We start from the raw sequence: 26883 nt of genomic DNA, 5'->3' as shown, positions 1-26883 counted from the left end.
TGATGGGGAATATGGATTTTCAAATAAATTTTATAAACAGATCGATGCGAGTTATGAATTCTCAAATTACATTTAGTTGTATTACAAAACCATATTACTCTATTAATGTTGAAGCAAGGGAGATGATAATACTGCTCCCGAATAAGAGGAGGATGCGCTATAAGTAAGTCTATTAAGAAATCCCAGAATATGTGGAAAAAAAAATTTTTGTGTAAAAACCTAAAAAGTTACTCAATTAATTTCCTCAAATACTTATCTCAAAAGTGTTAAATTTTTATACAGGATATTGTAAAAAAAGTTGTTTTATTTTTGACTCATCGTCAGAGACTAATTAATGGTTTACAAAGTCTGGTATATCCTTAATAGTTAAAATCTCTAAACTAACCAGCCATTATCGAACCGGCGTGTATAAGCAAATCGTCGAACGTTTCGGTCCTAAACTAACCGAAATTGGGAAATTTTCGCTCGCGTCCGAATTAAACGCTGACCAATCAATTAACGAGGATCCCAGTAATCAGGGGGTGCCATCATTGAGCCATAAATCAAGTCGGCACACATCCTTTCAATCTACATCCGATCCCACGGGAAAACGGGATAAATATCGATCGATCGAACCTGCGAGAGACCTTAACACGTATAACATTGTGTCAATCTGACCTGTCCTAATATGGATAAAGGGAGGAAGTCTACGTATTAGAAAATTATACGGATGTTAAGGCTGTATTTTTTGTCATCATATAACTTGTTACAGTGTAATTATGTGAAAAATAAACGTGATACAAGTTATTGCGCTTTTAACCAATAAAACATAAAAATGTCACCATTAAAAACCGTGGTTGTCGTCGCCTCACCATAAACCGCGTTAATTCCAACTCATATAGAATCTGCTAAGCGAGTATCATTATTTAAATAAAAACGAATTTCGTATATTGCGTATGATTCTCGCTTATTTCCTCGCAGTAATATTTTACTTATTGTGTCTGCGACGTATTTATGTAAACCTGTTTTCCTCAAATGGGTTAATTTATTGATTGTTATCGGTTAATTGGGCCAATAAAGTGAAATTGCCCTCCGTACATCAGAAAAACTCAAAGGCAAGATGTAAATAACTCGGTCGAAGGTAAGTGATTTATTAAGGCAAATTAATTGGTTAGTTATTGGTTATATAGGAGATTCATTTGATGTGTAAGTTTCGGTAAGTGGCCTTAATAGATTGAATATATAGCAGGAGGTCTTTTCAGGAATATCGGGTTCTTTTAGGAATGTTCCTTTTTTATCCCCTATCTGTGTTATTTTCTGTTAAAAATACATTTTTTAATTGTTTTGTTCAAAACTACCTTTGTCAAAGTTATAATAAAAAGAATTCTAAATTAAAATTGTTAATAATTAATTTCATTAATTTTTCTTGAACTAAATTAAATATTCAACTTAAGTAAATTTTTAGTTGTATTTTTGGGACTTAACAATTCATTAAGGATGAAAAATAATTTTTAATTTATTCCCACAATTATCTTAATTAATTTTAATTAAAGGTCTAAATTTCGTTTAGTATTTATGTATATCTTACAGGTATACAATGACATTTTTATTCTACGCTTCTACAGCAAAATTCCAATTTATTTCAGGTAATCAAAGATATTTAAAGTTATCTTTATTCCAGTTTTTTGGAATAATTTAATTATTAATTTTATACCGGACATTTTAAGATTGTTATTTAATTATCCATTATTAATTAGGAAGAAAATTATTCTCTAATTATTTACATGAATTTTTAGTTGCATTTAATTAAAGGCCGTGAATAATTAATTTATTATTTCCTTGAATTTTACTATACTCTTAATTAATTTTAATTAAATATTACTCGGAATAAAACATTAAATTTTTTTATATTTTACAAAATTGCTAAAAAATTTCTAGTAAAAAAAGATCCAAATTATTTATTATTAATTAAGGATAAAATATTATTTAATTATTTCCTTAAATTTTTTGTTAATTTTTTAAAGATTTCTCGAGATTAATTAATAAACTATAATTATTTTCACAAAATCACCAAATATTTTGTAGTAAAAAACATTTAAATTATTTATTACTAATTAATTAAAAACCTATTAGTTCATTAATTAATTGCATTTTTATTCACTCTTAATTAATTTTAAATAAAGATTTTTCGAAATAAATTAAATAATTGTTTTTTTTATTGATTGGTTTTTCTCACCTATTTACAAAATCATTAAAGAAATCCAAGTGAAAAAATTGAAAATACTCATTACTACTTAATTAATTAATTAATTCCTTGAAACTTTAGTTACTTTCAAATTAATTTTAATTAAATAATTTTTGTGATTAATTAATTATTCACTTAGTAGTTATTTTTTAAACATTGTCAATATTTATTATTAATTAAGAACTGGGACCATTTTTTATTTTTTCCTTAAATTTAAATTTACTCTTAATTAAGCATTCTCGTGATTTAGTTTTTAAAAAAATCACCAAATAATTCCTAGTAAAAAAGAATTAAGTTATTTATTACTAATTAATTAAAAACCTATTTGTTAATTAATTCGTAGCATTTTTATTCACTCTTAATTAATTAAAAAAAAAAGATTTTTCGAAATTAATTAATTTATTGTTCTTTCATTATTTGGTTTTTTTCACCTATTTACAATCACTGAAAAAATTCAAGTGAAAAAATTAAAAATATTCATTACTACTTCAGAATAAAAACATTCTTTAATTAATTCCTTGAAACTTTAGTTAATTTCAATTAATAATAAATTAAAGGGTTCTTGTGATTAATTAATTATTCATTTCATTTTTTTTTTTTAACATTGTCAATATTTATTTTTTCCTTCAATTTTAATTTACTCTTAATTAAGATTTCTGGTGATATAATATTCTTTACATTTTTAAAAAATCACCAAAAAATTCCAGGTCAAAAAAATCTAAATTATTCAATAATAATTAATAATAAAAACATCGTTTAATTAATTCCTTAAATTTTAATTTACCTTTAATATTTTTTTTGTTAAAAATTTCTTCTATTTAATTATTTATTTGTTCTTTTATTTGTAATTTTTTAAGCATTTTCACAAAATCACCAAAAAGTTCCTAGTCAAAATAAAAAATTATTTTTAATTAGGAATCAAATTATTCCCTAATTATTTCCTTGAATTTTAAGACCCTTTTAATTAATTTTATTTAAGGATTTGTGATTGTGATAAATTAATTAGTCGTAATTTTTATATTCATTTGCTTAACATTTTCACAAAACATACATAGTCAAAAAAAATTAGCAAATTATTCATTAATATTTAAAAATAAAAACCATCTTTAATTATAGCGAATTTTAATAAAATTCCCAGTAAAAAAAATTGAATTATTAAACATAAAAACAATCGTTAATTATTTCCTTGAATTTTTATTCACTTTTATTTAAATATTTCGCGTGAATAATTTGTTAATTGTTCTTTTAATATTTTTTCATAAGTTATTTATTTATTTTTTTTGTAATATTTTCACAAAACCTTAGCCTATTAGTAAATAATTATATAATAAATTTGCAGACAAGTTTTTAAGGTATATTTTGCATTTTACTCTATAAATCCCAATATGAATGATAATATATAGTAATTGTTTATAAAAAAATAATAATACAAAAAAGTCAAAGTATTTTTTTTTAAATTCCTTAATTTTTTCTAAATTTAAATAATTTTTCTTACAAATTTCATGTAAATAAATATTTATTTATCAATAAAAACATATTTTAATTTTTTTTTAAATAAGTTTGCTACTTTACCTTTTTCTTATGATAAGCTTGATTAATTTTCTATTTAAAAAAAATTAATTTTCATAATTATAATTACAATTATAAATTTTTAAAATGACTAAGCTTTTGTAATTTTTAAATAAAAAAATTAAATGAAATAAAATATTTTTAAATTACATTTTTAGTTAATAATCAAACTTCTAAATCAATTAATTTTGTTTATTTATTAAATTATTAGCGGAAACCATTTTTACAATATTGCTTCAATTTTCTATTTTAGTTAATTTTCAAATTAGTAATTTTCATTTAAAATAAAAAAATACTTTAAAATAAATTCTTGAATTTTTTATTTATTTTTAATTAAATAATGTGTTATTTATACTGCAATATAAACGAATATAAATTCTAAAAAAATCCATTGGTTTTATTATTTATTTCAAAGGTTTACTTATATCAATTAAATTTTTTTTAAATTAAATTTAACGTAAAAATTAATGACGAGTAAAAATCAAAGAGTTAAAAAACTAAAATATTTAAAAAGAATTAAGCAAAATATATTTTTTCTTTATTTCGTTTTAAACAAATTTTCCACTAAAAATTTTAATTAACGAGCAATTCTGTCTCTTTTGTTTTTATATATTAATTCTTAACTTAAATATTATGTGGCTTTTGTCCTATACAATAAATATTGATATTTACCGATTTTTTTTTCACTTTTCACATTTTCTTTCTTATACTTTATTAGAAAAATAAATATTTTTTTTACCAGGGTATAACGGAATTTAATAACGATAAACATAAAAAAATATATCAAATAAAAACTCATAACAAACTAGAGAAACAAATAAATAGTTTTGTAAAAACTCAAGATATGTACCAAATACTCGTATTAAAATTTTAATTTGAAAATAGTGTGAACGTAGTTTAATTGAAATATTGCAAATTTTTTTTTTTTTAATAAACCTGCAAGGAAAATAATGCAAAATTACTGAAAAAAAATTATTATTTATTTCTTGTGTGTATAATGAAATTACCAAGTAACAAATGAATATTTAATATCCTAAATATTTTTAATTTGTTGATAATACAAATGTATTTTAATTAAAATATTAAATACTTAATTTTTTTACAATTAAACTGCAAAATTAGTAAACAAATTAAATATCAAACATTTCTATGGTATCAATTTACGTATTAATTAATATTTAAAATAAATAATAATTATAATGTTTTTTTTTTTTTTAGCAGGCTCAAACCCACCATTATTGCCTATATAGAACAACAAAAACCATATATAAGTTATCAGTAAAAATATCATCATAATAATATTGCGTCACCGGATATCTTATCACTAAGTGAGATCGTGAGAAATCAATGAGAAAATCAAGTTATGAACCTAAAAACGCTTTTTAAAGTACGTATTATACCTCTTTTTTTTGTTATAAGTTTAGTTTATCAGTTAGTAAGAAAAATGTGTTTTTATCACCATAAATAATTGTAGCGTCGTTATAAGGGTTAAAAGCTATTTAAATAAATAAATAAATAATAATGGATTTTAGCATGGTATTTGAACTGACATTGTTGGGCGCCCTAATATTTATTTTTATCATTTCGTTTTGTGGATTATTGCAAAAGATCAGACAAACTTATGATAGAGAAAGGCTACTTGCTGGTAAGTAATAAATAAGGACAAACTATTTTTTTTTTGCTTAGTATGTTATAAAGGTCATATATATGGCATTATTAGAGAGGATTATTAGGGGTATTAATTATTCATTGATAAAGGAACGTACTTCAAATTGATGTATCATGATTGATTGGATGTATATGCATTTTAGTATTATTTCTTATAAATGTATTTTAAGACACTATTTTTGAAATTTAAAAAAAATCAAATTTTTGAGAAAGTTTATGTCTATTATTGCAGTTTAAGATTCCATGTAGGATTTTTTATTTCTTAATTCTTCACTACAAGGGTTCATAAGAACATAGTATGCTAATATGCTCCTAGTTAATGGCTTACAAACATCTTGTTCATTTATTCTGTTCATATTTGTTCCTGATGGTGTATTTAATTAAAAGCGAAACGTTTATTGATTGACTTTTTAATGAAAGTCAGATATTTTATCCAATTTTTGCACTTCTATGTATCAGGAGTTTTATAGGAATAAATACTTCACAGATCTTTTCTTGATTATGTTAAATATGTTATATTTAATTTTTAGACTAAAATCACTTAAATAATGTCTAGAAATGTGTATACTAGTGAAAAAATTGACCGGACCCCTATTTCAAAAATCATTTTTTTTTAATTCTAGTAATGTACAACACCTTCAGTCAATTTTTTCATCGAAAAAATGGTTTTTTATTATGTTAGTACGTCGATGGATGAATGATATGATATTGCAAAAACGATCTTTCTAAATCCAAAATAGCAAAAATAATTTAAATCAAGTCAAATTGATTGGATATTAGTGGAGCTTCTATATAATCTTCTTGTTATTTGCATGTAAATTCGACTGTAAAAATTTGCGTTCTACTTAGAGCCTCTTGATAAGACTTTCTTTCTAGAAAAAGGTCTCAAAAAATCAGAGGTTAGTTTAGGTATAAATTCGTGAAAGAAATAGGTCAAGTGGAATTTATTTGGCCGAGTTATAGGTTATAGAAAAACCTCTTCTTAATGAAATAGAGGCCACAAGCTAATTGGTCGCTTTTACATTGAGATTTGTATTCTTTCTTGGGGACTCATGATGTTATATGAATTTACTTGGTAATGTAAACGAATAATTTTAATACAAAAAAAAACAGCCAAAATTGAATAATTTTTTTTTTCTATTTTATGCTTTTTTTGAGTATGACAAGGAAAATTTGAAATTCTGCTTAAATGTTTTTTTCTCAAAATTTTGAAAATATTTGTGAGATCACAGGTAACAGGTTTGAGAAAATTGTTAAACTTAAAAATTGACAAAAAACTCATACAAATAAATCGAGAACACTAAAACGAAGACATCTTTGAATGAATTAACTCCACATCTAATTTTGGCATTTTTTTATTTTAAAAATATTTTTTTCAAAATTTCAAATCATTTTCCCTAAAAATCCATGAAAAGCTCGTAATTTAAAAACCATCCAGATTCAAAAGCCAACCAATCAATAAAAGATTTAAAAATTTTTACACAGATTCTCTAATTTAATTTAGTAAACATGTATATCTTAATAAAATAAAAAAAAGTTGACAAAATTTTTTTTTGCAAAATATGTTGAAAAACTTCAAAAAATAAACATATATTATATAACAAATATATTTATATATATATTTTATTTTTCTTGTAAAATCGGTTGAGTATTTATAATTTATGTATATTTTGAAATATTTACCGAAATTTAAAAATCAAAAAATAAGTTCAAAATTAAAAAAAACCGACCAAAATTGGCTTTTTGCAAGAATATTTTCAAAATTTTTTTGTCTGGAATTTGACCAAAAAGCTTCTAACCTAAAGATAGATAAAGCAGATATCTATAAAAAAATATTTGAGACTTTATATTTTTTAATTCAAAAATGTGCTCAAGAAACCAAAAATAGCCTATAAACTACAAAAAATATGCAATAAATTTCTCAAACTTATTTCATTAATTGGCTCTATTTCGGGGTTTTTACAAAAATTTGTAGAACTAAAAAAAATATTTTTTTATTCAAAAATTCATAAAAAGGTCAGAATTGAAGTACTATGAGACGTAGGCATCTCAAAATTTCTGTGTTCTGTGTACAAGTTCTATGAAAAAAATACTAGACGCATAAAAGCTTTGAATAAATATTTTAATTTATATTTTTTTTAAATTAATAAAAAGATCATAATTAGAAAAACCTAAGACGTAGAGAACTGAAATTTTGTACACAAATTATTTATAATACTAATAATAAAAATAATAATGCATTCATTTAGCATAATGCTACAAGAAAAAAATATAAATCCTTTAATGTTATAGCATGCATGAAGTTCTAAAATATTTAATTATGACATAATATGGTATAGGCATTCGAAAATTATAATAACAATAATGTATCCTTGACTATCAAATATATACAATAAAATGAAATAGTTAAATCGATTCATCTAAGTAAATTAACTTAACATGTATTTTTTGCTAAAATTGACGGAATATTCATAATTAAAATACTATAAAAGGTAGACATCTGAAAATTTTCATGCCGATTCTCTGGACACATATATCTGGAATTAAAAAAAAAACAGAATTTTAAGGAAACTAGTTTTTGTTTGAAAAGTTTTTTATTCTAAAAAATATACAAAAAGGTCATAACAAAAAAATCTCAAAATTTAACACACGTTTGTTGGTTAAATAGTTTAAATCCAAATAACAAAAAAATGTATTTACATTTTTTGAATGAATTTACTAGATACCTATTTCTGAATTTTTTCAAATATTTTCAAAATTTTGAGAATAATTTTTGTTGTGATTTTATTTCTCTGAAATTAATATTTTCAATAAACTGAAATTTCGAAAACAGGCAAGGATAGACATCTGAAAATCAACTTTTTTGGTTAAATTAACTGAGCACATATTTCTGGGAATTTGCAAATAACTTCAAAATTTTGATTTGGTTTAAAAATCAGGCAATGCAGATATCAAGAAATTCTTATACAAGTTCTTTGGCTAAATTATTTGATTACATATTTTTGGGATTAAGAAAAACCAATTACCAAAAAAATAGTTTGGACTTTTTTCAAATAACAAAATTGGCTTATATAACCAAAAATAGTCTATAAATTACAAAAGGAAATAAGTAGAATTTTTGTAATTCGGTACATCGATGGTTCATGTAATCGATAATTAACGCACGTCGATGCACTAACCAATTTAAAAAATAATATTTTTTTTAAATTTGGCGTTTTTCACTCGAAAAAAAAACCAAATTTGAAAAATGGCTTTGGATAAAAGTTTTGTCTTTTTTATTCATGAAAAGTACTGAGTAAATTCGACCTGCATTTAAATTTTTATGTATTTAATTTCGTGAGTTTTCCTGAATAAAAAAAACATATCTCAACATAAAAACGACAAATAATTATCTTGTAGTTTTCTTTATTTATTTAATCAAATGTTTACCTATAACTCGACTTGAATTAATTTATTATCCAACCTTTGAATTTTCCAGTTTTCCTTATTTCAACATAAAAAAGACCAATTAACAGGCGAATACCAAAAGGTTCTCAATAGAACGCCCATTTTCCCAGTCGAATTAATATGCGATTAACAAGAAGATTGTACATAAGCTCTACTAATACTCAATCAATTCGACTTGATTTAAATGATCTTTGGCTTAAAATTCACTATTTTGGATCTTACACTTTTCAACTTAATTTCCAGAAAGAATCGCTCGTCGTAGAGCCCAAGAACGCATCCAAAGACACTCCAACGACTCATTCGCCGAAGTCTACATGAACGGAGACAACAATAACGGATCGATTTTCCCCGAGGCCCCTCCACCATATTCACGTAACCCTGATAATAAAAAAACACGAAAATTCACTTTAAAAAAAATATTTTTTTTTATAGATTACAACATTGAACCACCACCAAAATACGACGAAGTGGTAAAAGTACATCAGTCAAGCGGAAATAGTCAAAACGAAAATGCCCCTCCACCATATTCGATTAGTATTACCATTGAAAACCCTGAGCCAGTTAATAGGATATAATAAATAACTCTTATTTACCCCTTCACGTTACCCTTATGACGTAACGTTAATTATAACGGGGGACCGAAAAGCTCCAATTTACCCCAAAAGTAAACACGATGCACTCGGTATATTTACTTTTCTACAATTGTTTAGATAGCGTATTTATATAAACGTGTAATTACTGGCAAACGTAAACATTAATCAAATGATATTTCAGTTTAAGTGACGCCTATAATAAATCAAACATGAATTCATTGTTTCACCTTAAGTATTTTATACATAAAATGGTGCCTATTGTTCTAAGTTACTTGTTGAAATAAAGAGATTAAAGACCTTTCTTCGTGTTTTTTTTTCAATTTAAAAAATCACGCTTTTTAAATATTGAATGAAGGTTAAAATGAAAAGATCATCAGGAAGTTTAAGGAGACAAGGACAAAAAGATAAGTATAAGGAATGTTTGACAATTAAAATACCTTTTTTTTGGTTATTAATTATAATTATTATGGCCAAATAACTCATATTACATTTTTATTTGAGCCCTATTGGCAGCTGAAAATTTATATAAGGATCAAACCTATATCTATAAAAAAATACAAGAAATTGGACAATTTTCCGATCATTATTAGACCTAAAAATTTACTATTTTTTTCTGCGACCAATAATTTTAATAATTTATTCTAAAAATAAAAAAATTTATTTATTTACGAAATTGAAGAGCAAAAACCCAAAATACGGAAATTAAATTGAATTTAAAATTAAACTTTACTGTCATTCAATTTAATGAAAACGACAACCTATAGACCATGAATGTTTATTTCTTATTTTGACGAATAATGTTGACCTCTAAAACATCTGCATGACACTAATTTATACCATGTATATACCTTCATATTTATAATATTACGACTCAATTAAATAAAAATTAAATGTATTGGAATACAATAATTATTACAATTAATACTTCTTGGCAAAATAATTATAAAAATATTATACAAATTATGTGGTTAGTAAATTCAGCAATAAGAAATTTAATTTTTATTAAGGCCCTTTTAATGTAACAAATGTTTTAAAAATAACCTATTTCATTAAGCTTACTTGCTGATTATAAACTATTAAAAACTGATAAAAAACAACCTAAATATAATTGCTAATAACATACATGCCATATCTTTAGTTAAAAAGTAGAAATAAAAGGATAAATCACGTCTCAAATTCATGTCCAGGTCTTAGATGAGACTTCTAAGTCATAAGCACCATTATTTTTTATTAAAATGTAATTTTTTTGCCATAAAAAGCGTTAAATGATTAAAAGTAGCCCATTTGCTGCCACGTTTTGTTTAAAAATTCGTGGTCAACATCACTCTGTACAAGAGTGTTCAGAATCTACATTTAACTGAAATTCATTTAAAAACTCTTCAGCACAATCAACGTGCATAACATCGAGAAATTTTTACAAAATTTCATAAGAGTCTGAGACATATTGAAAATCGTAGAAAGTACTATTAGTACGTCTATGTAACTCTTACAAAGTCTAGTGTATGTTCTATACTGTTCTATTAATACTACTTAAGCCCTTTAAAAGATTCTATAATCAACGGTGTCGAATGCTTCTGCCAGATGCAGAAATACACATAGAACGACAAAATTATATTTTTTATTCCTGAATTTTCAATTTTTATATTATTAACTATTTTTATTGCAAAAGTGGTTCACACACAGATCAGTAGTTTGATTTTTTCTAAGTATTTTTTGAACACATATTTTATACCATTTCTTTTTAACGTATTTTAACACTATTTTAGAATTCATTCAACTGATTAATCATAACAGATGTATTTCTACCTTGGAATTGTAAAAGTTAATATTTTCAATTTATTAGCCACCTTAATTAGAAATATTTTTATTTCTTATATCGTTCATATTCATTTTTAATTAATTTTTATAATCCCTTACTTATCCACATATTTTTATTTAATATTGTACTTGTACTTACATCCAGTAGATTTTTTTTCACAGGCTATTTTTGTACTTATCTGTTACTTTCTGTATGAAAATTATATACCTGGAAGGCCTAGAGCAAACTGAATTATTCTTCCAGGAAAATAAATTAACAATTATTACTTTCAATTAATTTAATTTAATTTTCGTACCTGGAAAACCTAGAAGACATTGAAATATTTATTCATATGGTTAAATTATAAGCTGGTTATTTTGATAAGGTTACTGAATAAATCCATATATATCATATTATTATTATTAAGATTTTATCATATGGAAAAAATGCAAACAATAATAATAAACAAAATTACATTTTACGTTTAAATTGCACATATACCTACGGATTGATGATGATGATGGGGAGCAGATTGATGAGTTCACCGGATTTCACCATAAAACATCGAACTAAATCGACGAACAAGAATCGCCTGTCAGCAATGTCGATCCCCTAAACGTTTCACCGGTTTTCCGATAAAATAAAAATAAAAATAAAAATAAAATCGGGAAAAAACAACAACAACAGCAACAACAACCAACGACGGTAAAACCCCCCGGTCGGTCGGTTGCCGCAATCAAAAATGCTGATTGTGCCGGGCGGAAACTCACATTTGTCAACCGGGATCTGTTTTAAAATACAATCAAATTTCCCAAACAAAATGCCCGCAGATAACCGAATAAATATTACTTTTAGGGAGGAATGTTTGGCGGTTTATAAATTTCGGGACGATTTTAACATTGGTATTGATTGCGGTGTAATTTTTTCCCATTCGGTTTTTATATTGATAAGTACCACGAAGTTTCTTCGCAGTTTTTTTAGGATTTTCAATATTTCTGCTTCTTATAAGAAATGTTATAATACACATTGATTGCGGTCAAGAGTTTTTAAACAAACGATGCTCATTATTGTATAGATGGACATGGACCACGAATTCTCAAATAAAAAGTAACTGCAATTGAGCAATTTCTGCTCATAATTTATGTTCAATGCATAAAAATCAAATTTTAACAGGAAAATAATACTGCTTACTACTTCAATGTTTCAAGTATGACCTGGGCATCTTTTGGACGTGACTTAACTGCAACGCCAAAAATGTGTTTATTACATAATTTTTAACCTAAGATAAGGCACGTATGTTATTGTCAAATATTTTTATTTAAAATTTTGTTAATTATTTTAACAGAAAAGGAGAATATTTAATTATGGACAACATTCACAAGTCAAATCCTATGTAAACTTGCCGACGTTTCGCAATATATATTTGCATCTTCAGGCCGCGTAGAAATCCTCCATGTTTTTCCTAAAATTACCTATTTTCTTTGTCAATAGTATATCCAGATTTAAAAATAGTATTTTTTATAATTAACGATCTTCAAATCTGGGTACACTATTGACAAAGGAAACAGGTAGCTAAAAACAATGGGATTTATGCAAAAAGTTCAGCAAATATTTATTAAATTCAGTTTGCTTATCTAATTATTTTAAATAAATAAAATTGAATAGTATTAATTTAAGTTATGCGTTGCATTTGCTGTTGACCTGTACAGTATTTTTGATATTAATTTAAAAAGGAAAATTAAGGAGATTGTTACTAACATGGGCATTATTTACACAGGAGATGACTGGGAAAACCTAAATAGTTTAGTATTAATTAATTTTTTCACATTGGACAAGTTCTTCTGTTTTAAACAATTAACTGACAAAATAATTAGAAAATATCATAAAAACGTATAATTCCAATAATATACATTCAGTTTGCTCCAATTAATATTACAGTTTTATAACTAACAATCTCATTCAATCACGTTATATAATAATAAGTTTTATATACCTAATATAACTCATTAGTTTTGAGAAACTTTCATTAAGTAAATACAAAAAAAACGTAATATTTCATTACGAGTTACGAGTTATTTGAATTTGGTACTTAAAATTCAAAAAATATTATTAACATTACGGTTGCTCATCTAACTATTTTAATTTATTAAACTTGAATCGTATTTATTCAAATTATGCTTTTACTAGTTCAATTTACTTTTAATTTATGTTCTAAAATAGTTTTAATTTTTACGCAACCTTAATAAGGAAAATTAGTGGAAAACTAAGTAATTTAACCTTCCTGAACTGCCTAATGGGATTTATGCAAAATATAAAGGATTTGTACGGGCCCTGAAGATCTAAATATATTTGTCGAAACGATGATAAGTTTAGTTAGGATTAAACTTCATAATATTACAAGTAATCTTATTTGCAACGTTAGTTATAAAAAAATACAAATTATTTTATTCTATCCAAGCAGTCCAGTATGAAAAATGTGAATATCTTGATTTTTAGTGTCTGGATCTTAGTAGTTTTTTAAGAGGTACTTTAAGTATTTTACAAATCAATAACTACAGCATATTACCTACTAGAAATCAAGATATTCAGTTGCCAATAAGAGAAAAATTATATTATTTCTTCCAGGCACTTTAGTGAGACAAATATCAATATCTTGATTTTTAGTGTATAGGTTTCAATACTTTTTATAGTAGTTGCTTGAAAAGTCCCTCGAGTATCCTAAAAATCAATAATTACAAGATTTGAGGCACTAGAAATCAAGATATTGAGTTGTAAATAAGAGACAAATTGTATTATTTCTTCCAGGCACTCTAGTGAGAAAAATGTCAATATCTTGATTTTTAGTGAATTGATTTTTGTAATTTTTATAAGGTGTGCCAAAAGAGCTTCTGAGTATCTTATAAATCAATAATTGCAACATTTTAGTGACTTAAAATCAAGATAATCAGTTGTCAATAAGACACAAATTGTATTATTTCTTCCTGGCACCCCAGTTAGAAAAATGTCAATATCTTGATTTTTGGTTTATGGATCTTAGTAGTTTTTTAAAGTATACTGAAAGAGCTATTGAGTATCCGATAAATCAATAATTACAACATTTTACTTGCTAGAAATCAAGATATTCAGTTGCCAATAAGAGATAAATTATATTTTTTCTTCCAGGCACTTTAGTGAGACAAATATCAATATCTTGATTTTTAGTGTATAGGTTTTAATACTTTTTACAGTAGTTGCTTAAAAAGTCCTTCGAGTACCCTAAAAATCAATAATTACAAGATTTGAGGCACTAGAAATCAAGATATTCAATTGCCAATAAGAGACAAATTGTTTTACTTCTTCCCGGCACTACAATGAAAAAAATGTCAATATCCTAATTCTTAGTTTATAGTTTTTTGTAATTTTTTCAAAAAGTCCTAAAAGTAAAGCTAAAGCTGATAATAAACCAACAGAGACAGCCTAAGAAATGACTACGACGTACAAACAAAGGATTAGAGTTAATAAAGAATAAATTATATTTACTAATTCAAACGTTTCTCTTTTTTTAATTTCAAAGAAATCCTCAATAACTAAAATTGACACAACTAAGTGTACAATAGAGAACAAATAGTGGACATCCAAAAGTGTGCCGTTTGATTCTCTATTAAATATTCATTGGATAATTTTTGGATATTTGGACTCCTAAAAGGAGACTTCCAGTGAATATTCAATGAATTAAAGGGTGCTATCTGGAGAGCAAACAATAATAAAAATAAAAAGAGCTAGAAAGAGAAAAATAAATTACATTAGTGCTGATGTATTTGTCGATTTCCTCCACGATATATTAAAATAGTGAAAAACATAATATCAGAAGTCATGCAAACCGGTCAAACTACGACTATTTCATATACAGTCTTATATCTTCTAGGTACTAAAAAAAATTGATTAAATAATAATTGCATCTATAAATAATAGTTTTTCTACTGCTAATGACAATATTATATATTCCGTTTCCGAAATTCCAGAAAATCTATTGAAAATCCCGACAAAACTGGGCGGTGGAGTGCCAACAAGCGTCAGCCGCAGTCCTGCTCCGATTGTTTAATTATGGCCTTTGCCTGCTGCTGCTCCTGCTACTGCAAACTGAATCGCCTCATTTTTTTTTCTCTCTATAAACCGTATTTCATAATCCGCATTATATGGATACGGCAGTGCGCATCATTTAACGTATCGCCAAATTGGCTCCTGGTCGGACTTTTGATCATTATACTCCTTTCGGTGATTTACAGGCAAAGTTGTTCGTCCCCCCCGGCTTGGAATTAATTCGATAATTTACGGGTTTGTGTGCTGCCGGGTTTGCGTTTTTTATTTTGTCCTTTTTTTTGGTTTTTACCCGCTTCCGAAATTAATATTGATGCAGCTGCAGTGACCTAATTTTTCATATACACCCACCGTCGATAATAAAAAGTTTGTCCGATTGTACCGCTTGAATTATTGATATAACGGGCGAATGTATGGCATCAAATGTATTAATTTTGTTTTTTAATAATAAAATTTAATGGTTTTTATTTAGAATTGAATTTTTTTTTTAGGAAAGTTGTTTGGGCACTTTTACCACGGTCAGACTATTTATAGTTTAATAAATTATATGCAGATTAACGGTAATATTGAGTTCTCAAACAAAATGTTAATAGTTTTAAAGGAATTTAGATAAATTGGTTTTACGACTGAATTCTTTGGGGAAAAAAGGCTGATATAGAGTATATCGAATTGATTTTATTCACATTTTTAAGAGAAATTTCTAATTTTGGAAAAATGATGACATTTTTTTTCAGCCGCTTTTTGTCAGACTAATTTAGTGGTAAAATCAAATTTTTTGCATTTGAATTAAAAATATATAGGCTTCTAAACCGTATAGAATTTTTTAAACTAAATAAAAAAAAATTTTCCAGGCACTCATTTTAATTTTTCAGGACTGCCTGGAAGAATTCTAATATTTAATTTAAAAAAAAAAAACATTTAAATTATGTAATAAGTATGCCATAAATGCCAAGACGTTTTGCGAGAATTGACTAAAAAATTTGAGGAACAACTGGAAGAATCTCAAAAGTTGCTAAGCAAAAATGATAATCTATATAAATTATAAACTTCTTTAATTGATGCAGCTGCAGTGACCTAATTTCTCTATACAGCGTTGATAATGAAAAGTTTGTCCGATTGTACCATCTGAATTATTGATATAACGAGCAAACTGTAATAATTTTCTTTTTAATAATAAAATTTATTGGTTTCTACTTGGAATTGATATTTTTTTGAGGAAAGTTGTTTGATCACTCATTACCACGGTCAGACTATTTATAGTTTAATAACTTATGTGCATATTAACTGGAATGGTGAGTTCTTGAATAAAATGTTAATAGTTTTTAGGTAATTTAAAAAAATCACTGATATAGAGTATCATGTCAATGGGTTTATTCACATTTTTAAGAAAAATTTGTAATTTTAGGAAAATGGTTTATATACTCATTTTCAGCCGTTTTTTATCAGACTAATTTAGTGATAAAATCAGATTTTTTGCATTGAAACTAAAAATATATTAACCTTTAAACCGTATATAATTTTTTAAATTAAATAAAAAAATTCTTCCAGGCAGTCTTATTTTACTAAATAATATTTTAATTTTTTAGGACTTCCTGGAAGAATTTCAATATTTAATTTAAGAAAAAATACATTTAATTTATGTAATAAGTATGCCATAAATTCCAGGACGTATTTCGAAAATTGACTAAGAAATTTCAGGAATAACTGGAAAAATCTTAAAAAATTTTAAGCAAAAATGAAAATCTATATAAATTATTAAGTAATTTAATTAATGCAGCTGCAGTGACCTAATTTCTCTATACATTGATGATATAAAAAAGTTTGTCCGATTGAACCATTTGAATTATTGATATAATGGGCGAATGTATGGCATCAACTGTATTATATTTTTTTTAATAATGAAATTTAATGTTTTTTACTTAGAATTGAATTTTTTTGATAAAAGTTGTTTGAGCACTCATTTCCACGGTCAGACCATTAATAGCTTAATAAATTATATGCAGATTAATGGCAATGGTGAGTTCTCAAACAAAATATTAATAGTTTTAAAGGAATTTTTAAAAATTGGTTTTACAGCGGTATTAATTAAGAGAAAATGGCAGACATAAAGTATCATGTCAATGGACTTATTCATATTTTCAAAAAAAAATTTAATCTTAGGAAAATGGTTTATATATTTTTTTTCAGCCGCTTACCATAGTCAGATTATTTATAGTTTTATAAATTATATGCAGATTAACTGCAATGGTAAGTTCTCAAACAAAATGTTAATAGTTTATGGGGAATTTAGAAATTTTGGTTATACCATTGAATTAGTTGGAAGAAAGTGGCTCAAACAGGGTCGAATGTCAATAAGTTGATTTATATTTTTTTTTTAAATCTTGTAACTTTAAGAGAATAGTAATTGGTTATTTTGAAAAACTTATTTTTTCTTTAAATTAAATTAAAAAAAGCTAGACTGAATAGCATGTCGATGGGTAAATTTAATTTTTTTGAATATTTTGTGATTTTGAGAAAATGGTTTAAAATTAGGTTGTGTTCATTCAAAATTAAAAATATATAAGAATTATAAAAATATTGAATTAGAATTAAAAAAATTGACTCTGCATTCTATAATAACTTAACTTATTTTCTTTTGCCAAACTATTACGCTTTAATTTACAATATTACATGCATTCCTATTAACGAAATTATGTTATTGTTGCATGTATTTTTATTTTTATTTATTTTTCAATGAATTTATTGCTTTTTGTATGTAGCTCTTTTATGCTAAATGAAGGGTTTATTCTTTTATTATAACTCTTTCAAGCACTTTTATTTCTCAATAAAATTCTTTTAATTTAAACGGCCAAGAAAATAGAAAATTTGTATAAATTATAAATCTCTAGAAAGTCTATTATTTTTTTAATATTTGGATTTTTAAGTCTAGGAATTCATAAAAACTTTTAAAAAATCGCTTAAGAAAAATTGGAAAAATACTAATATTATTTAATGTTCCAGGAATTTCTGAATAATTTTGTTAATTTGCTATCAAATTTATATGTACCTTCCTTAATTTTTTAATAAATTTTTTTGTCAATTTTAAAAAATTTTCTGGTTATTGTCGGTAAATTTTAGAAAGTGGGTTATTTTTTAGAACAAAAAATTATTAGTGAAAATTATGCTTTTTCTGCTCTTTTCTCAAAATTTAAATAAAAATTCAAACACTACATCAATACTAGCATAATTATATTTACCTAACACCTTTACCAAAATTTTTCTCCTTGCCTTTTATTACATTTGTAAATAATTTTTTTAAATCTCTAAACGTATTTTTAGAATACTTTAACTACTTCATTAATTTTTAGAAACCGGAAATTTTGATTTTTCGATTTTTCTTTTGCTCCTTCAAAAAAAACCGAAATTTTAAAATCGTGAATTTACTTTAAGAAAAATATAAAACGAAAAACTACTAACAACTACTAAATAAATTGAATTTTCCTAGCTCTTTAGCCAATTTTTTTTTAATATAATTAATTAAATACTTCTAGGTATTCTTAGATTGCTCAAATTCATAATTGATTTCATTGTTATTATATAATTAGACAAATTTTATTTTTTTGTTATACTACAGTAATGTTTTTGATTTTATATCAAAATGAGGAAATTCCGTGAAAAAAATTGAATGGTATCGATAAATTTAAATTTTTCCTAAGTCCTTCACCAATTTTTTAAAGTTTGAATTTTCGAAAAAAAAAAGGATGATTTTTTAAAAGTAGTTATGAGTTTACTAGTTAATGTTAAGAACCATTAAGAAATTAATAATCTTTCTTTATTAGAATATTATGATAATAAAAAAGAATTATTATTAAGATTTTGGGAAAAAGGCTAATGGTATTAAACTCTAATTTAACGTTTAAATTAATTGGAAAAAAGTACCACTTCTATAGGAATATTTTAAGTTTTATCAAAATTTTAATTTTTTTCAACATTGACTACCTGGAATAAATAAATATTTGATTTTTAAAAGAATTTATTTGAAAACTTTTAAAGCTCTTATACCTTGTTTTTTATTACCACATAAATGTTTATTATTTATAGATCAATGATGACCATGAGCTTTCAAACAAAACCGGTTATCCAGAAAAATGCTACGACACATTAAAATGCCCAAAGTTTCACAGTTCCACCCAATATTTCCCAATTTTCCATACTTCGACGCTTTTAATTAACCAAAATTAAATTATTTCCCTTCGTCCCGCCCAGCCTCCCAAATAAAGCAATAAAGTAACTTAGCCCTGATTATACGGAAACTCCCGTTAACTCGGTTATCTGTATTAGGTCCAGACCACATCCAGGAAGAATCGAGAGACTGCACAGAAATGATTACATTTACATAATCCGGGCTCGCCGTCGAGTCCGAACTGTCCCGGTTGAAAATTTCTGTTTATTTAGTTACTCGATATTAAATTAGTACTCCCCGGTTGCCTGGAACACTCGTATCTATGTAGCTATAAAGGTCGGATTAGCCTTCAATTAGCTTTTGCTCTTAATTGATACGCGAACACGTGCATTTAAATATTTTCAACAGAAATTAATAACGCAATATCAAACTTGAGGGCGGTAAGGTAAAATCGGTAAAGCCAGCAAAAACACTGTCTCACTCGGTAAGATTTTAAGCTGCTTTGTGTTTCTAAGTAGTTTACCTATTGCGAGAAAGTTTCTATGCAGTCTAAACTACTTTAAAATTGAGTGTATGCACCCAAAGGAACTTTTCACAGCTTTGCTGCAGTTCCTTTGTGTGGATATGAGTAGCTTCCTGAAACTGGTTTCTTTTTAGAGTTTAGTATTTAGATTGTGCCCAGGTCGGTTTGATTATTAGGAGAAAATATTATATTATAGATTAAATAGGGATAATTATCATCGATCATGATTGAAATTCAATTAATGTGGTAAATTTCTTGTTGATGTTCAGACTGATGATGATAAAGAATTTTTTATAAGGTAAATATCCTACAGATCGACGATGGTCACAATTTTTAAGAAGTAAATTTCTAATTAATTTACAGACTGGCGAGGGTAAGGAATTTTCAAACAATATGTCTTCCAACCAAGTTGCTCCTACAGATTATGACACGACAGACTCTCAAAGGTAACATAAAACCAATTTTCCTCGCCTTATCATGCATGATAACACATTAAAATATCATTAGAAAACTTCCTGTGCGCTTGTTGAAGTTTCCTGATGCGAGCCTGAAGCGGTAAACCGAAGTGTTTTCGTTAAAACTAAGTCGCCGAAGAGCTAAATATTGCACTATACATATCTCTCTCCTGGTTTGCCGTCAAAAGGGAGAAGAGTTTCCACTTAGGAAACTTTAGGGCCCATCATCTTTCCTCCGACGCTCGAGGGACAAGAGTTTTCCGAAAATATTCGCGATCGATCGCGCGAGGAGTTTAATCGAAAAAGACAATGGAGCGTCTGTTTTCAGACACTTGGGGGGTTTATTATTAAAATGTTTCCTTTTAAAACAAAGGGGAATCGAGGGTGATAATAAAGAATAGGGAAATTGAGAGGGTTGTGTTTAGTCTGTGTCTATTATGGTGAACAAAGAAAAACATATTTTTAGGGTGGTTTATACTTGTTGTATATATTATATTAAATCCGTGATCAGAAGTCGTCTGTCAACAGTGTTTAATATACCAAAAATATGATTGTACTACTAAATTTGTTGGAAAAAAATAGTAAATTTGAGTAAAATTGGTGAAAAAAGCCTTGGATCCTTATTCATTTGTTTTACTATGTTTTGTTAAGATTTTATCGAAATGAATATTTCAGAAAGCATTTTCTGAAATTTATATAGTTGTGTGCGATTAGTCAAATTATCAAATATTTGCGTATTTTATAGTCAATTAACGGTGTGATTTCAGAATTTGAATAAAAAAATTATTATAGAACTTCAAAAAAAAAATGTAAATGAAAAATAATGATGAGTTTCCAGATAAATGGATAGGGCGAGGAGGGCTATAGAATGACCTGCTAAATCTCCTGATATAACGCCGTTAGACTTTTTTCTATGGGGTCATTGAGATCTATTGTGTTTACTCCTCAACCTAAAAGTTTGGATGAACTTTGTCAACGCACCATCGATAGCTGCCATGATATCCCACAACATGTTTTTGAAAATGTCCGTCAGGAATTCGAACATCGCCTATATCATTGTTTGGCCAACATTTTGAACACCTATTGAAATAAAAACTGATATTTTCATGTTTTTGTTTTCTATCTGAACAAATTAAGATAAACAAAGATTTTTCTAATTTTTTCGAAAAGGAATCGACCGATTTAAAAAAATCAAACGTCAAAATAAAAGACTTCGAAAGACCTTTTAAACAAGCTGTTACTCGATACCCCGCCATTTAAAATTTTTAAGGTGATGACCCTGGGGGACAAAGGGTGAAAAGAGGTGAAGTAATTTTAGGTTAGAAAGTTGTCCCCCTTGACAAACCTTTTGACGTATTTCGGCGTTTTTTTTTAAACAGTGGTTTTCGATAAATCCGTGGTCGGAAGTTTTCAAATGAACACCCTGTATAAAGTACTAATAGGAAAAATGATGCATTCATATCAATTTTCAAAAAAAAATCTGAAAAGGAATCATAGAAATTTTGTTTAACAAAAATAAAACATTTTCAGAAAAAAACACAAAATCGCAATTTTTTGTTACTAATTAAAAAAAAATAGATGATTGTCAATTTTCAAAAAACTCTCTTAAGTATTTCATGTTTTTTGTCCAAACAGAAGAATTTCAAAACTTGTCAGAAAAAATGTAAAATCGACATTTTTGAGAATTTTTGGGATTTTTCGATAAACGTGTATATTAAATTATTAAAAATCACGTTTTGTTGAAGAAGCCCAAAAATTTTGATTTTGCATTTTTTTTGACATATTTAAATAAAAATTAGAATTCATTCCTGGACAAAATTCCTATGGAATATTTTAGAATTTTTTGTTAAAAATTGACATAAATCGAATATTATCATTTTTTGTAATCAGTACTATAAAAAATCAAGTTTTTTGAAAAATCCCAAACAATTTCAAAAATTTTGAATTTCTATTTTTTCTGACAAGGTTTAATTTTTTTTTTAAATTTAAATTTTTGCCTGGACAAAATTCCTATAAAATATTTTGGATATTTTTTTGAAAATTGACAGGAATCGCTTTTCAGAAAAATCCAAAGAATATCGATTTAGAATTTTTTTTTTTGACAACATTTTAAATGTTTGTTTTTTTTTTAAATTGTAATTTCTGCCTAGGCAACTAATTTTTTTTTGAGATATTACAAAAATGGTTTTTTTTTGATAGTCAGTATACACGTGTATATTGAAAAGCGTGATTTTTTTTCAGGCAAAAATTAACAATATTAAAAAAAAAAATTCTTTTAATTAATGGGATTTTTCAAAAAAACGTGATTTTTTGATACTTACTAGAAAAATGGATGCGATTCCTGTCAATTTTCAAAAAAAAATAACCCAAATATTTTATAGGAATTTTGTCCAGGCAGAAATTTAAATTAAAAAAAAAACTAAACCTTGTGAGAAAAAATAGAAATTCGAAATTTTTGAAAATGTTTGGGATTTGTCAAAAAACTTGATTTTTTATAGTACTGATTACAAAAAATGATAATATTCGACTTATGCCAATTTTTAACAAAAAAATCTAAAATATTCCATAGGAATTTTGTCCAGAAATGAACTATAATTTCTTAAAAAAAATGGAAAGTAAATAAATAAATAATATCTTTATTTAGCAAGAAGCTACATTCAATAAAAACATAAATGAAAAATAAACTAAAAGTGTAAGTTGGCTATAACTGTATCAGGACACTCCGGTTTTTTCATGGATGGTCTCAATAATCCAGAAACAGCATCCCGGTTCCAGAAATATCCTGTCAGAGGTAGACCATAAATTAAAACTAGACTTAACCTGAACATTATTTCCTTGCCCCATTTATTAAAAGCACAGTTAATTGTTGTTTGCCTTATAATAATAAAAATAATGTCGACTCAGGTTGATCGAGTCAGTTCGGTTGCAAGCAGCCGATGACACACATTTGTAACTTGGTTGACCTTGCTGACCAGACACATTGGTCCCCCCGTGTAATGCTTCGGTAGTCCCAAGAAGCTGTAACCAGTATCTCGATTGGCCCAAAAATACCCAGTCAACAGATAAACCCAGAATCAAGATGATGATTGGAGCGGAAACAATGCATACTATAGTAAAACTTAATAAACTACATAATTAAAATAACATAATAAAATAACAAACACAATTTTACTTATTCATAATAAATTTTCTCAAGAGTTCTCTGAATTGATTCAAAGTAATACAATTTTTGATGTTAGCAGGCAAGTTGTTAAATAGAATTAAACCTTTGTATAGAACTGAATTATGCATTTGGGTTGTGTTACATCTGTCGACTAGTATGAAGTCTATACGATTTCTCGTATTATAGTTATGTATATCTCCAAAAACTCTTAATTTATTACAAATATAATCGGGGTAATATTTAATAATAATAATTTTAATAATAATAATTTTAAATTAAAACATCTGATGTTTTAATTTAAAAATAAACAAATAAACGTTATACAAAATTCTTTGAAGTACAGACAACATATCTAGGACACCCAAGTATCTTAATTTGTCATAAAAAAATGCAAAAATGAAATTTTTGGGCTCCTTCAACAAAACGTGATTTTTAATGTCAGGTATCAAAAAAAAAATAATTCAAAACCTAAAATATTCCATAAGAATCATTTGTCCAGGCAGAAATTAAAATTAAAAAAAAAAAAATTATCAAAAAAAACATAAGATCGACATGTTAAAAGTTTTTTTAAAAGGCGTGCTATTTTGATATTGACTCCAAAAATCTGATAAGATTCAAGTTATTTTTCAAAAAAAAATTCAAGATATTTTATAGGAATTTTGTTCAGGCAAAAATGAACATTTTTTATAAAAAAAATTAAATTTGACAAAAAATTTTTTTTGTAAATTTTCAAGAAAATAATACAAAAATATTTAATTGGAATTATGTTAAAATAAACCTATGAACAAAAACCATTCGTCAGTTATTTCTATGGGTTTGTTTTGGTTTTTGCAAAATTTTATTAATGATTTCAAAAATCTGATTATATCGGAAAAAAATAGCAAAAAAAATTTATTATATTTATTTTAATTTTTTAGTAATTTTTGAAACAACCTTGAGAAAAAATCGTCCCTCATGTTCGACAATTATCATGCTTCCATTATTGCTTTACAATTCTGTTTAATTAAAATTAAGAAAATTGAATATTTTGTATATTTTTCATAGTTGAAATAGTGAATTTTTAGTGTTAAATAATTATACCTAAATAATTAAATTTTGTTTTACTGAAAAAAAAATCTAGAATTTTTTCGAAAGAGAGGAATGAGCTCAACCACTTGAATATTTATTATTGTACATCAACTACATAAAAAAATATATTTCTGGCATTTTTTTAAAATCACAATCTTTAATTATTTTGTCAAAAAAGTCTAAATTAACTCACGTTCAGTTATTCAATGATCCAATATAAATTAAATAATTTAAGGTGGAAAATTGAAATATTCTTACAAAATTTGTATTATTGTATATATATGTAGTTTTTTGTATTAGCCAATTTGGTCATTAAATTTAAGAATTAAATAAAAATTCAATTTATTGGCATACAATAATTAGCTGTTGTTTTAAACATGTCAAAAACTCTCGTGCTTATACTTTCATCTCTATTATACAATGAAAACAAGAAAATAGCATCTCGTTATAGATGATTTGTTAGAATTATGAATTCATTGAATCTTCTGCCCGAGAATATTTGTAGAAATATAGTAGTGTCAAGTAGCTTTAATTGCTGTTTGAAAATAATTTAAAATAGGTCAGCTGTTGCACAAGCGATGTTGCAATGAATATTCATTTCTTATACTTGGACATACTGAATATTAATTTGATTAATTTTTAATGTCCATTGGGCAAACGGTGCTCTTTGAGTGGTATTCAAAGCTCAATTTCTTCTACATATTTAAAGTAAATTTCTCAATACTTTTTAGCAGTTTCCAGCCATTTTTAAAATTTATTTTAAAATCCATCCAAGCATTCTTGAAAATGTTCAAAAATTTCGCCAGTCATTTTAATTTTACTGGTTTAACTTTCAATCCAACGGAGATTTCCTTATGTGCCGAACTCTAACTGTTATGGCTTAATAAAAGCTCGAATGTCTTACTGCACATCCCTTAAGTAGTTTCATTAGATATTGCACAGACGAGCGGACATCAAGGTACCCCTCGTAAAGGTATACACATGTGTATATTTCTAAGTTTAACGAGAGATCGTTATATAAAAATCTTTTAGTACCTTCCTATGGAGAAACTGGGTTATTGTAGATAAAATATTCAGTATTAGAGTACTCGAAATTGCACATCTTTTATCGCTTAAAATCCACAGTCAAACGATTTTAGTACAAAGGGTTTTCTGTTAAAATTAAACCCCTCTACTATTAATAGAAATCTAATTATACCGCTTTTAATCTAGCGCGCGAGAGAGAGAGACAGTATATAGCAATTGCCGCCTATAGAGTCCCCATAAAGCCCTGCAATATAACTGCAACGGTAAAGTAAGTAAGCAAGGTAAGTTGAATAAATGGCGTATAATACTAGCGGAGAAGTCGCGGCAAGAAATTTGCATTTCTAATTGAAAATTGTCTCTAATCATTTTGAAAATTTATGAGGCTACATTCATTTCGTTTTAAACGAAATAAGAGCGTCACTTTCTATGGAGTTTAATTTGAATAAATGGGACAATTTGGATAAAGTAAATGGAGGTTTATGTTTAGTTTAAAAAAAACGAATAGACTATAAAACCGTTTAAAAGGGACTAATAAATAGTGATTCGCGGGCCACATATCACCGTCGTAAAAGTTAAAAATGCATTTCTGATTACCGCATTACCTACCCGTAGTTGGAAACTCTCCAGCGGTCCTGTCTTCCGCCCCATTTCCTATATTGGTAATACGTTACTCGCAGCCACCGTGCACTCACCCGGAAAATATTAAATTTTTTACTTCACGGTTGTACGTTTATAACCTTAAATACATTCAAATAAAGCAATTTTTATTGCATATCGCATGAAAAAGTGTCACAACTCAAAACGCATTGGTTTTGAGCATATTGAATAATGAAATTCATTTTATTATTAGTTTGTTCTGTGTCGTATGAATGTTTAGAGCTGAAGTTACTGTTGGAAATTTCAGTCGTTCGGACAAAACTTTAACGATATTTTGACTCCCTGTAAGACATAATGAATATTCCAATTTTAGGAAACTTTTTAATCAAAAATCACAAAAATTGCCTCTTTACGTTTTCTCATTTAATTCCCTGTACGTGCAAATGTATTACTTAGGTATATGATGCTAACGAATTATGTGTTATTGCAGCAGGTCTATAAAAATTATTGTCA

General features: G+C 26.2%; 1 protein-coding gene across 2 annotated transcripts; it reads left to right on the top strand.

Moving 5' to 3' along the window:
* Positions 1 to 951: 951 nt before the first annotated feature.
* LOC126743253 (uncharacterized) lies at positions 952 to 9801 on the top strand. Of its 2 annotated transcripts, none has more exons than XM_050450250.1 (5): positions 952 to 1120; positions 5012 to 5180; positions 5326 to 5438; positions 9152 to 9280; positions 9341 to 9801. In XM_050450250.1, exons 3-5 carry the CDS (start codon positions 5327 to 5329, stop codon positions 9481 to 9483), a joined length of 384 nt encoding a protein of 127 aa, XP_050306207.1. In that variant the 5' UTR covers positions 952 to 1120; positions 5012 to 5180; position 5326; the 3' UTR covers positions 9484 to 9801. The 2 variants fall into 2 exon arrangements, with proteins under 2 accessions (XP_050306207.1, XP_050306208.1); XM_050450251.1 differs by having other exon boundaries at positions 954 to 1120; positions 5015 to 5180.
* The last annotated feature ends 17082 nt before the right edge of the window (positions 9802 to 26883 follow it).

This window comes from Anthonomus grandis, chromosome 12 (assembly GCF_022605725.1).
Source record: "Anthonomus grandis grandis chromosome 12, icAntGran1.3, whole genome shotgun sequence".
Taxonomy (NCBI): Eukaryota; Metazoa; Arthropoda; class Insecta; order Coleoptera; family Curculionidae; genus Anthonomus; species Anthonomus grandis.
Note: the sequence above shows the minus strand (reverse complement) of the source record. Positions and strands in the feature narration are given on the sequence as shown.

What these genes read in the sequence shown, in the direction of transcription:
- LOC126743253 (XM_050450250.1), top strand. Translation starts at nt 5,327, where the DNA reads ATGGTATTTGAACTGACATTGTTGGGCGCCCTAATATTTATTTTTATC. An exon ending in TAGAGAAAGGCTACTTGCTG is followed by an intron (nt 5,439 to 9,151) that starts GTAAGTAATAAA and finishes CTTAATTTCCAG; the next exon opens with AAAGAATCGCTCGTCGTAGA. An exon ending in GGCCCCTCCACCATATTCAC is followed by an intron (nt 9,281 to 9,340) that starts GTAACCCTGATA and finishes TTTTTTTTATAG; the next exon opens with ATTACAACATTGAACCACCA.